Raw genomic sequence first — 12,892 nt, 5'->3', positions numbered from 1 at the left:
TCATCTGGTTTCTGGAAATAGAAGGTCACAGCGCCTGGCTGCGCAAAATGCTCCCTGACGTTCCATTGTTCCTGCTGTTAGTATTCATTGTATAAAGGCTGCTTTACACGCAGCGACATCACTAGCGATGTCGCTGGTGAAAGCACTCGTCCCTGACGGTTGCGCGTCACGGGCAAATCGCTGCTTGTGGCGCACAACATCGCTAACACCCGTCACACGGACTTACCTGCCTACCGACGTCGCTGTGGCCGGCAAATCGTCTCCTTTCCAAGGGGGGGGGGTTTGTGCCGCGTCACAGTGGCGTCACTCAGCGGCCGCCCAATAGAAGGGGAAGGGCGGAGATGAGCGGCCATAACATCCCGCTCACCTCCTTCCTTCCTCATTGCCGGCGGCCGCAGGTAAGGTGTTGTTCGTCATTCCTGGGGTGTCACACATAGCGATGTGTGCTGCCGCAGGAACGACGAACAACCTGCGTCCTGCAACAGCAACGATATTTGGGATTAGAACGACGCGTCAACTATCAACGATTAGGGGAGTATTTTTGATCGTTAACGGTCGTTCATGCGTTTCACAGGCAATGACGTCGCTAACGAGGCCGGATGTGCGTCACGAATTCCGTGACCCCAACGACATCTCGTTAGCGATGTCGTTGGGTGTAAAGCCCCCTTTAGGTAGTTTCCTGCTGGGTTTTCATCTCTAACCCTTTAGGATTCAGCAAAGCCCTCCTTCCACCCAGCTGCTAATTGTTAGCATTCTACTTGTGCTTAATTACTGCCATCTTCCCTGGACTGGTGCTGGTGATAGTATTCAGTTCATTCTGGCTCTGGTTGCAAGCAGGTGGCTGTACTCATCTGTAGTATCGTTGCTAAAAACTCTGCTGAACTCCTGAGTGAATCATCTGTGGATAAGTAGTTAATATATTTTCCCCATGTGTCCTCCTTGTGTCTTCTTTAGTGTTTAGTGAGGTGACAAAGAGCTCATCCCACCCATTCCCTATTTAGGGTCCAGCACTAGGGATACCTAGGGTCAGGTATCTGACTCAGCCCATAGGTGCGGAAACTATCTAGGGTGGTGAGGGACCCAGGGACCAGTGGTAGGTTTCGTCAGGGGGTCACTATCTTCCCCTTCCCTAGACACAGGGTTTCCCTTTTGTCGTTTGCTTGGTACATCCTCGTAATTAGTGATACAGACGCCACCATGACAGTCGGCGAAGTTTGTGCAAAACGCCATGTGACATGAAGTCTGTGGGGCAACATTCATAATACACTGTATCCCCAATTAGTTGGCAAGTGAGTATTTGTGCAGATCATGATTTTTTATGCATATTTTCCAACTCTGCGCAGTATAAACTTGAATGCTTAATGCAGGAAGCAGACCAGGTGATGTGTATTTGTGTAATGAAGGAGGTACAGCTTAAGGCTATCTGCGCACACTGCGTTTTTGCGCGTTTTTCGGGTGCGTTTTTTGGGCTCAAAACTGCATGACTTTGCTTCCCCAGCAAAGCCTACGAGTTTTCATTTTTGCTGTCCGCACACAACTTTTTTTTTTTTTTGCTGCGTTTTTGAGCTGGAAAAAAAATATGGTCATGTCAATTCTTTTCTGCATTTTACTGCGTTTTCCACCCATGCAATGCATTGGAAAACGCAGAAAGCCGCAGAGATCAAAAAAGCAGCAAAACGCAACCAAAAACGCACTGAAACGCGGCAAAAACACATTTATTTTTACAGATGCGTTTTTGCCGCGGGTGCGTCTTTTGCGGCAAAAAACGCACAAAAACCCAGCGTCAAAAAAAAAAGCAGTGTGCGCACATAGCCTAAGGATACAACATCCGTTATCAAGGTGTGCAGAATTATTAGGCAGCTTGTTTTCCTCACGCAAAATAAGCCAAAGAAAGATTTAACCGACTCTTTAAAGTCAAAATTTGTTACAGGACTAACAGAGGAATGCAGCCAAGATATTGATCACGGAACCATCAAAAGATTTTTTGCAAATAGTCAACAGGGTTGAAAAAATGTGGTGAGAAATAAACCCACTTATTAACGGTCAAAGATTTGAGAAGAATCAAAAGTGAAACGACCAGGAAGCCATTATCCTCCCGAGCTGTCATATTCCAGAACTGCAACGTGCCTGGAGGCCAGAAGTACACGGTGTTCAGTGCTTAGAGGTGAGGAGCATGAAACTGACCACCACTGATCAAGAAACAGAAGGGGAAATGTTAAGACTGGGCCAAGAAATATCAGAAGACATATTTTTCACAGGTTTTATGGACTAATGAGATGATAGACTCCTGACGGAGCAGATGGATGGACCCTGGCTGGATCAGTAAAGGGCAGAGAGCCTCACTACGACTACACCATCAAGATGGAGGTGGGTCCTGGTTTGGGCTAGTATTATTAAGTATGAGTTAGTTGGACCTTTTTGGGTTGAAGATGGATCATCTCTGAAACCTACTTCCAGTTTTTAGAAGACACTTTGTCAAGCATTCGCACAGGAAAAGTTTTGCATCTTTCACAAAACCATGATTTGTATGCAAGGCAATGCTACATCGTAGCACTGAAGACTCCACTGCTCGGCTGCCAGCAAACACCTAAAGATGACACAATAAGGACATGGCCCCCTTCCACTTTACCACTATTTGGCTTATAGAAATCAAATGATCTTCTGATCCTATATACAGCAATAATGTATTCAGTAATGTAGTGTTTTTCTTGTACATATATACACAGACATGGATTCATTTTCAGATTTTTTTGAGTATAGAGCAAAACCTGAGTAAGAGAAGAAAATCCCTATGCATATAGGCATTGATTCCCCTTGTCAGTAACAGATTGCTGCAAGGTTGCAGCCCCAAAAACTACCATCCTGGGTAACAACTGTAGTGCCGGCATCCCTGGAGTGACGGTGACTTACTCACCATGCCGGCCGGGTCATGTCCTCCCCAAAACTACCCCGATTGTCCACGTGTACTGCTGCCTCCTTCTCCTCAGGGGGCCTGTGCACGCAGACCAGGTCTCCTGGGAGTGTGCTTACACATGCGCATCAGCCCTCCTCTTAAAAGGTCGGTGCATTATTTCCAGGCAATGCCTCTCTCAACCTATGGCCAAGATGCACCATGTTTTTATGGTACCCTCCCATTTGAGGAGGTGCCTGCGAAACAACTTGAGTAAAGGCCCCGTTACAAGCTACGATATATCTAACGATATATCGCCAGGGTCACAGAGTTTGTGACGCACATCTGGCATCGTTAGAGATGTCATAGCGTGTGACACCTCCGAACGACTGTTAACGAGTAAAAATACTCACCTTATCGTTGCTCGTTGACACGTCGTTCATTTTCATAATGTCGTTCCGCCTTCTGTGCGCAGGTTGTTCATAGTTCCCGAGGCAGCACACATCGCTACGTGTGACACCCCGGGAACGACGAACAAAGCTTACCTACGGCCGCCGGCAATGCGGAAAGAAGGAGGTGGGCGGGATGTTACGTCCTGCTCATCTCCGCCCTTCCACTTCTATTGGGCGGCCGCTGTGTGACGTCGCTGTGACAGCAAACGTCGCTCCCCCTTCAGGAAGAGGATGTTTGCCGACCACAGCGACGTCGTTAGAGAGGCAAGTACGTGTGACAAGGTTTAACGACATTGTGCGCGACGGGCAACTAATTGCCTGTGACGCACAACCGACGGGGGCGGCTGCGATTGCTCATGCGATCGCACAATATATCGTACCGTGTGACGCCGCCTTTAGTCAGTGTCCTGTCTGTCTAGCTAGTTGTCAGGTCCCATTATCCATGTGTTCATCACCTGTACCGGAGTCTGCCTTCCCATACCCATCTGTCCCTGCCGTATCCACCATACCTATACGTACCCGCCTGCTTGTCTGCCTCAGTCATTCCACTTCTACCTGACTGCATCTATGTCCATACCCCAGTCCATCTCCTGTCCTCGGGGTAAGGCTGCCACAGACCCGGTCACAGCCCTGGGAGCGGTACCTGGCATCTGCCTTGTGGCGGGCACTTAATTAAGCCCCTCCCACTAAGGGGTAAGCCTGGGTCCCCCCTGTGGTCCAGTGAATCCGCTAATCCTGCTCGAAGCCCCTACACCGGCCGTGAGCATTACATCAATGTTCAATATTCTGTAGCCAATTCTCAGTTTAAACAACCAAAAAGAAAAAAGAACAGAACTATGGATTGTGGGATCACTGAGGTCTCTGGAGCTTTCGTTATAATACCAGTCATATCAATGTAATGGCAATGTGGACTGCCAAGTTTACAATTGCACCTGAGCCCATACAGGCTCATTGCAATATAAGAGGTACTTCAAATGAGCAAGGAGACATACGAGGACATGAAATTAATTTTAAGCCATTCTGTGACTTTTACTTTTGGAGTTCTGAAGTTATTGAAATGTGCCGCAGTACCAATCTTTGCTATTTAGGACAGACGGGTCCTTACCTTGAGTCATCTCCGCTGTATGATGAATACAGAAGCTGGCAAGGTCATATCTCTTCATCTCATACAGATACTGTCCCCTGCAGGAGACAGACAATGTAAATCACTAATGACCAACATGACCTTTATCCGTGAGCGCCGAGTCATTATGAAGCGTGACCTTTAAGAACTCTATGGTTCTCATTATAAGCAAAAAATGTACGAATCAGACTATTATTCTGCTTAATATCAGCATATCTGTCCTTGAACAGTACTTGCACCTAATGTCCAGCAGAATAATTCATCCTTGAAGCAATATTGAAGAGCATATTGTATATCAAGACAGTTATGGAGACTGCGCAGAGTCTCAGGGGGACAGGCATATTCATACATTAAGTGGAGGGTCCACTGATACCACTGCCATCTTGTAATGCTTCCATTAACCTAATAAGTCAATATTTTAAAGGGGTCGTTCACTACTAGAATAACCACTTCTCAATCAGTATGTTTGCCCCCAGTAAAATAATAACACTTCTACTCACCTCTGGTGCCGGTGCCGTTCCAGCGGTGTTGGCACGCTGTCACGTCCTCACCGGAGTCCGCTCCTGCGACTTCTGCTTTGGTCACCAGGCACCGCTATATTACCGCCATGGACTGTGCTGGTGATAGAAGAGGATTTGGTGCCAGTGGCGCTGGTGGGCGCAGGCTCCGCTCATCCACTAAGCTGGGCTTCCCTGGGACCTGCAGTACCACTGGCTGACTGTGGTGGCGTGTGTCTTCCAGCTGAAGTTACCACCATTCAGCTACAGACAATGGGAAGACACCACACCCTTCTAATTCCCCCTCCTGTCTGCTGGTCACTGCCAGAGATCGTTTTGTATTCCTGCATCTGTCTGGTTCCTGTTCTGACTATTGATCCCTGTGTTTTGACCTCTTCCTGCTCATTGACTACTCTCCTGCCTGCCGCTTTTGTACCTCGCTGCCATCTCCGGTTTTGACCACTGCCTAATTTCCTGACTACGCTCGATTTTGTCCCATTTTGTGCCTTCTGGTATGGATCCTGCCTGATGACCACTCTTTCCTGGATTGCAGCCATCCATAGGCTGCGATCTCCTGGACCTTGTGTAATTCCAGATCCCTCTCCAGGAGTTAAAGGGTTTCAGGGTTCTTCAGATCCTGCTGACTTGATGGCTAGCCCTACTCTGTCCGTGACAGTCATCCTGAGTCTGTGGTCAAGGGCAGATGTGACACACGCACTATCCCAAGGATGATACATTAAGCTGCAGTTGGCCGCTAATTTCCTATTGATGCTTGATATGTCCAAAGGCAGGGACAGTAAAGCCAGCACTGATTACCTGGGTGCAGGGCTCGCTTGACGTAACAACCACCCATGATCCCTGGGAGAGCAAATGCCAACACCGTTGGAATGCCGCCGAGGCAGGAGGTGGGTGTAAGTGTTATTATTTTAATAGGGGCAAACACTCAGATTGAGAAGGTGTAGTCTGAGTAGTGGACAACCCCTTTAATGGGTTGTTTCAATAGGATAACCCCCTTTTAATAGTAGAAAGTCAGCCTGGCGAAGAGGCGATAAAGGTGGAGTAGATAACAGGGAAGTACAGTTACAGCAATTCAAAACGTACCCGTCAGGTGACTTTTCAGATTCAGGAACAACCCTATTTCTATCAATTTTATCACTTGTACACTGCATATTTTCCTGCTGCAGACACTTTAAGGTTAACCATACTTCCAAGTAACATTTCAAAATACATGAGGACTAACACTATTTCTGGCCTTTATAAGACTTATATTAGGCATTTTCACCAGTTTTCCCCTCTGCAGATTCACTAATTAATTTGCAATCCACTCTGAGCTGGTGGATGGAGACAATCTAAGCTGGCTTCTATGGTCTCTGCCATACACAGCACAGGAAGACACTAAGGCAAAGACGCACAATAAGTTCAAGTACAACTGAACTGCTGAGTGCTCACATGAATACGCTCAAAGATGTGGCTGCTGCGGCGCCTCATATTGCGGAAATAGATAACAGGAGATGAAGGGTTAAAATCCGTGCTGCCGATGGACAAGATGCACAGGATGTGAAGAAGACAAGCCAGGTGAGTATTGTTGTGAATACGTTTTCCAGTTTGGGGCTCCCACTTGTGGTCAGTGTTGGCGGTACAGTTGTGTAGAAGACTGGCAATCAGGGTCAGACTGGGACTATATACTGTAACTGAGTAGTTTTCTCTTGTTACTTGCCGGTGCACAATGGTCTCATGTGTGTTAAGGACATTCTGTAACCAGCCCTGCTCACAGTCAGAACTCCTCTCAGATAAGTGGTCTTTGTACCTCTGCTGTTTGTTTTCCACTTTCTTGTTGTTTTTTTTCTGCTTAATACTAATGCTTGATTCCTATTTTGTCTGTGTGGAGTTCTTGGTGGAATGGGATCATTCCCTGCTGGGAGTGTCTGTATACTTAGCTCCATGATTCTGCAAGGTATTGTGTTTGTCATGCTTGGTATTAATTCAGTCCCTCATCTGTATGTTTTTGGATCCCAGTAACATTTGAGTGCTGATGTAGTGGGGGAGAGGTTGTGTGACCTCAGGATTTTTCCATAACAGAAGTGCTGGTATATATTAGGGCTTTTACAGTTGCAAGCAGTGCTCCTTCCTATCCTTTTCTATTAAGATAGTTTGGGCCTCACCTTTGCTGAATCTGTCTTTTCTGGCTTTGTATTGTGCTTTTCTATATCACCATAGCCTTTACATGTGGGGGGGCTATCTATCTATCTTTGGGGGCTGCTCCGAGGCAGATTAGCTTTCTTATATTTATATCTGTGAGAATATTTAGTTCTCCGGCTGTGTCGAGACGACTAGGTTATCGTAGGCTCGTCCCACGGCTACTTCTAATTATGTGTCAGGATTAGGTCTGCAACCCGTTAAGGTTCCAGCCACTCTTACTATTTGGGATTCTGCATTTTTTGATCCTCCTCGGTCCCTGAATCATAATAGAGTATAATGCAAGCAGTTTATTAGGTCTATGCATTTCAAAGAATAAGCAACTTCTTCAGGATAAAAACTATTGTAATTCTACTACAGTTATAGTAGTTTCTATCCTGAAGAACAAGTTTATACTCCGAAATGCGTAGACCTAATAAACTACTTAGACTTGTCTTCTTTACAACCTGTGCATCTCGTCCAATTGGCAGTGTGGATTTTAACCCTTCATTTCCTGTTATCTATACACAGGGAAGGCTTCCTGCTCTTTCGACCTATTTTCTCACACCTACAGAAGCAACGGCCTTAGGGACTGTTACCGAGCAGCACTGGTATAAAGTGCATGCAGGGCCCAAGACGAAGGATAGGAGCCTACCGAGGGTGCCACCTCGCTCCAGAAGTGGGGGAGCAACATATTAAAAAAAGTAAGGGCGTTAAGGCAGTGATCAATCCAGCCAGGACTGGGATGTGGATCCACTAGACCAGGGATCATGGTGTCACGGCGGACCTCTCTTCAGTATGAGACTAGTGAGCTTCTAGGTTAGTCTTTCATTGCCATGTAAGCCTCTCTATATTAAATGAGGTTTTCTTTCCTTTGGCAAGCTAAGGGCTAATGTCAGTTTCTCCTTGCCAGCAGCATTCTCATTACCTCTCCTGATTTGGGGTCACTCCAATCCCTCTCTTATCCCAGTAGAGGGTGCCGATTATTCTGATCCATTTGGAAGCTGTGTCTTAAGGTGGAAGGAGCTGGTGGAGCCCTTATCGCAAGTTGCTGAGTAGGTTGCAGTCCTGGTTCTGACTGCAGCCATGTGTTGGACGATTGTCATTTGTTGATATCCACTGTCTGTCTTTCCGTTCCCTGGTGTTGTATTAGAGCAGCCGTGGGACTAGCATCCCTCACCTGCCAGCTCACTAACCAGGGTTGTTACATGGTCTGCCATAGTCTCAGGTATCCTGTTCGGTGACAGGTGCGGAGCCTGTATAGGAACTGGCTAGGAGTGCAGAGTACAGCTGCAGGTGAGAGCAGGAGGTGTCTAATATTTCCCCTCACTAGTGCCCACCATCCTTAGGGGTAATTTGCACGTTGCGACATCGCACCTGCGATATCGTCGGGGTCACATCGAAAGTGACGTACATCCGGCGCCGGTAACGATGTTGCAACGTGTAAAGCCTAGGAGAGAAGATGAACAAGCGTGAAACAGTCCAAAATCGGTGATCTGTGTCACGTCGTTCATTTTCATAATGTCGGTGCGTCCGCAGGTACGATGTTGTTTGTCGTTCCTGTAGCTCCACACATCGCTGTGTGTGAAGCTGCAGGAGCGACAAACATCTCCTTACCTGTACCCGGTGTCCACCGGCTATGCGGAAGGGAGAAGGTGGGCGGGATGTTTACATCCCGCTCATCTCCGCACCTCTGCTGCCATTGGCCGGCCGCTTAGTGACGTTGCGGTGACGTCGCAGTGATGCCGAACGCACCTCCCCCTTGAAGGAGGGATTCTTCGGCAGTCACCGCGACGTCACCCACCAGGTAAGTCCGTGTGAAGCTACCGTAGCGATAATGTTCGCTACGGCAACTCGCACTACATATCGCATGTGCAACGGGGGCGGGGGCTATCGCGCTCGGCATCGCTAGCATCGGCTAGCGATGTCGCAGCGTGCAAAGTACCCCTTAGAGCCCTCTGTGTACCCCTCAGTTTGTTGTGCGTTGCAGCGTATGCCAGACTTCCATTAATCACTAGGCAACATAATAACTGGCACCCTCTACTGGGAGAAGAGGGTGTATATATAGGGACTGGGAATGGTCCCAAACCGGAAGCATCTGAGGAGAGGTAATGAGAATGCTACTGGAAAGGAGAAACTAACATTAACCCTTAGCTCGCCAAAGGAAAATAAACTACTTTAATATAGAGAGTCTTACATGGCAATGAGAGACTCTAATCCAGAACCTGTCACTAGTCTCATACTGCAGAGAGACGGCTGTGACACACGGGCTTACCCTGGAGGGCATGACTAAGTGCCTGCCAGGTATTCACTAGAGCCTCTGAAGGTGAAGTTGGACTTTGCTGACGACAGACACTAGGTACCACTCCCAGGCAGTGCCCAGATCCGCAGAAGCGGACATTGAATGGAACAGGCTGGATGGAGTAGAGCAGCTGCCTGGACAGAATAAGGATAACAGTCAGGGTGGTATACGTGGACAAAGAAACAGATTCAGGAACACAGGCGGGTACAGGACACAGATTCTGAATCAGGAATACAGGCTGACACCAGGATACGGACACTGATTCAGGATCACAGGCTGGCACCAGTGCATGGACACTGATTCAGGATCGCATGCTGTCACCAGGATACGGACACTGATTCAGGATCACAGGCTGACACCAGTGCACGGACACGGATTCAGGATCACAGGGTGACACCAGTGCATGGACACGGATTCAGGATCACAGGCTGACACCAGTGCACGGACACGGATTCAGGATCACAGGCTGGCACCAGGACATGGACACAGGTTAAGGAACACAGGCTGGCACAAAGTACTCGGACCGGAACATGAATGGAATCGGAACTCAGGCATTGGGCTGGAATCAGGAAAGGAATCACAACTCAGGCATCAGGCTGGAACCAGGAACAAAATAGGAACGGAATAAAACTCGAGCATCGATCTGGAATCAGTAAACAGGAACAGAACAGGAGCTAAGGATGGGACCAGGATACTGTAGCAGGTTCACGCAGTTGAAACATGCTCAGGTACAGAATCAGAGAGCACCAGTTCTCGAACAGGATACAGGCATCAAACAACAAGGCACATAGGCTACTGAAGAACAACGTTGCAAAGGCCCCTCCCAATAGGGGAGGGTGCCTTAATTATCAGGATCTCCCCAGTAATAGGCTGAGAAGACATGAGGTGTCGTATCTGGTACTTCCAAGCACTAGGCTTAGAACACATCAGGCGTGTGTGCACTGCCCCTTTAAGAAAGCGAGGAGTACGCACACACGACCGAGGAGTGCGCAGCCATGAAACCAACGTGGAGAGGGTAGGTCCTGGATGCCGGGAACAGTGGCGGGCAGGGAAGCTGGTGACATAGGAACAGAGTAGAGGGTATGTTGGCGTCTCTGCCGATTAGTGCAGGTAACGCCAGCGACACATGCGGAGAGAAAGTTAGTGGCCCTGCCGATTAGTGCAGAGAACGCTGGAGTTATAAAAAAAAAAAGAAAATACAATTTACTATGAAAATATTCAATGAGAGCACCCCACCGCTCACTATGGAAGCACTCATCAAGGAATATGTGCTTTTATCAGTGTACGCATAGCTCACAACCATCCTGAATCCAGTGGGACAGGATGGTTGGGCCACCATCAGCAGCAACAACTGAAATCAATGTTTGGGATAACTGGAAATGACTCTTTTACAACGCTCGAGGAATTTTTGCTACTCATCTTTGCAGAATTCTTGTTGTAATTCAGGCACATTGGAGGGTTGCCGAGCATGAACCTCCTTTTTAAGGTCAGTCCACAGCATCTCAATCGGATTAAGGTCCGGACTATGACTAGGCCAGTCCAAAGTTACAATGTTGTTTTTTCTTAAGCCATTCATAGGTGGACTTTCTTGTGTGTTTTGGATCATCGTCCTGCTACATAACTGAAGTGTGCTTCAGATTAAGGTCACAAACAGGATTTTTTGGTAGACAGCTGAATTCATTGTTCCATTTACCACAACAAGTCTTCCAGGTCCTGAAGCAGCAAAACAGCCCCAGATTATCACACTCCCACCACCATATTTTACAATTGGTATGATGTTCCTTTTCTGAAATGCTGTGTTACTTCTATGCCAGATGTAATGGGGCATACACCTTCCAAAAATTTAAAATTTTGTCTCGTGAGTCTACAGAGTATTCTCCCAAAAGTCTTGGAGACCATCAAGATGTTTTCTGGCACAACTAAGAAAAGCCTTTATGTTTTTTTTGCTCATCAGTTGTTGTCGTCTTGAGCTCTACCATGCAGGCCATTTTTTGCTCAGTCTCTTTCTTAGGCGGCTTTCACACTACGTTTTTTTTAACAGGCCTCATGAACGTTTTTTCGCTGCAAAAGCGGATCCTGTTTTTGCAAAGAGAAACGCATGTGTTATTTTACAGGACCCTGTCACTTGAGGTTTATGGGCGGGCATTGGAATCATGTGATCGGGAGTGAGGGGAACTGAACGTGACAGACTGGAAATTCAGACGCAGCTGGGGGCAAAAGAGAGAGGAGAGAGAGAGAAGAGAGGAGAGAGAAGAGAGAGGAAAAGAGAGGAGAGAGCAGAGAGAGGAGAGAGAGGAAAAGAGAGGGGAGAGGAGGAGAGAGGAGAGAGAGAAGAGAGGAGAGAGAAGAAAAAGGAAAAGAGAGGAGAGAGGAGAGAGAGGAAAAGAGAGGGGAGAGGAGGAGAGAGAGAAGAGAGGAGAGAGAAGAGAGAGGAAAAGAGAGGAGAGAGCAGAGAGAGGAGAGAGAGGAAAAGAGAGGAGAGGGGAGAGGAGGAGAGAGGAGAGAGATGACAGGAGAGAAGAGAAGAGAGAGAAGAGAGGTGAAGAGAGGAGAAGAGAAGCGAGGAGAAGAGAGCAGAAAGGAGAAGAGAGAGGACAGAGGAGAAGAGAGGAGAGAGAAGAGAGGAGACAGAAGAGAGGAGAGAGAAGAGGGGAGGGAGGGAGAAGAGAGGAGAGAGAAGAGGAGAGAGCAGAGAGGATAAGAGAGGAGAGGAAAGAGCAGAGAGGAGAGAGCAGAGAGGAAAGAGGAGAAGAGAGGAGAGAGAAGAGAGCAGAAAGGAGAAGAGAGGAGAGGACAGAGAAGAGAGGAGATAGAAGAGAGGACAGAGAAGAGAGGAGAGAGAAGAGGGGAGGGAGGAGAAGAGAGAGGAGAGGAGAGAGCAGAGAGGAGAGAGGAGAAGAGAGGAGAGGAGAGAGGAGAGAGCAGAGAGGAAAGAGGAGAGAGAAGAGAGGAGAGAGGAGAAGAGAGGAGAGAGAATAGGAGAGAGGAGAGCGCAGAGAGAAGAGAGGAGAAAAGAGATGAGAGGAAAGGAGAGAGAAGAGAGGAGAGACGCAAAGAGAGGAGAGAGAGAAGAGAGGAGAGGAGAGGGGAGAGAGGGAGAGGGGAGAGAAAAGAGGAGAGAGGAGAGAGAAAAGTGGAGAGAGGAGAGAGAAGTGAGGAGAGAGAAGAGAGGAGAGAGAAGAGAGAAGAGAGGAAAGAGAAGAGGGGAGAGAGAGACTGTGATCACGCCAGGCTGGTTTCTGGCCAAACAGGATCCTGTTTATCAGCATGCCACGGTTCACATGCGGTTGTGTGCTGTTTAGTCAGGATCCAGTGACTTGCAGTATTTCGACGCAGCTCAAAAACACTACAAGTAGCGTTTTTGAAAAATGTTAAAAACTGCAACTCGCTGGATCCTGACTAAACCGCACGCAAACGCATGTGAACGCATGTTGACGCGAGTCCATTGCAAAT

General features: G+C 47.8%; 1 protein-coding gene across 1 annotated transcript in view; it reads right to left on the bottom strand.

Moving 5' to 3' along the window:
- Positions 1–12,892, bottom strand: part of LOC142258517 (uncharacterized) — a 163,936-nt gene that overhangs the window by 119,820 nt on the left and 31,224 nt on the right. Inside the window, exon 10 of the mRNA XM_075331139.1 lies at positions 4,448–4,524. Coding sequence (XP_075187254.1) covers positions 4,448–4,524 — 77 coding nt within the window. The remainder of the gene's footprint in view (positions 1–4,447; positions 4,525–12,892) is intronic.

The sequence above is a fragment of the Anomaloglossus baeobatrachus genome, chromosome 12 (assembly GCF_048569485.1).
Source record: "Anomaloglossus baeobatrachus isolate aAnoBae1 chromosome 12, aAnoBae1.hap1, whole genome shotgun sequence".
Classification (NCBI taxonomy): Eukaryota; Metazoa; Chordata; class Amphibia; order Anura; family Aromobatidae; genus Anomaloglossus; species Anomaloglossus baeobatrachus.
The sequence above is the reverse complement of the archived record's forward strand: the minus strand, read 5'-3'. Positions and strand labels throughout refer to the sequence as shown.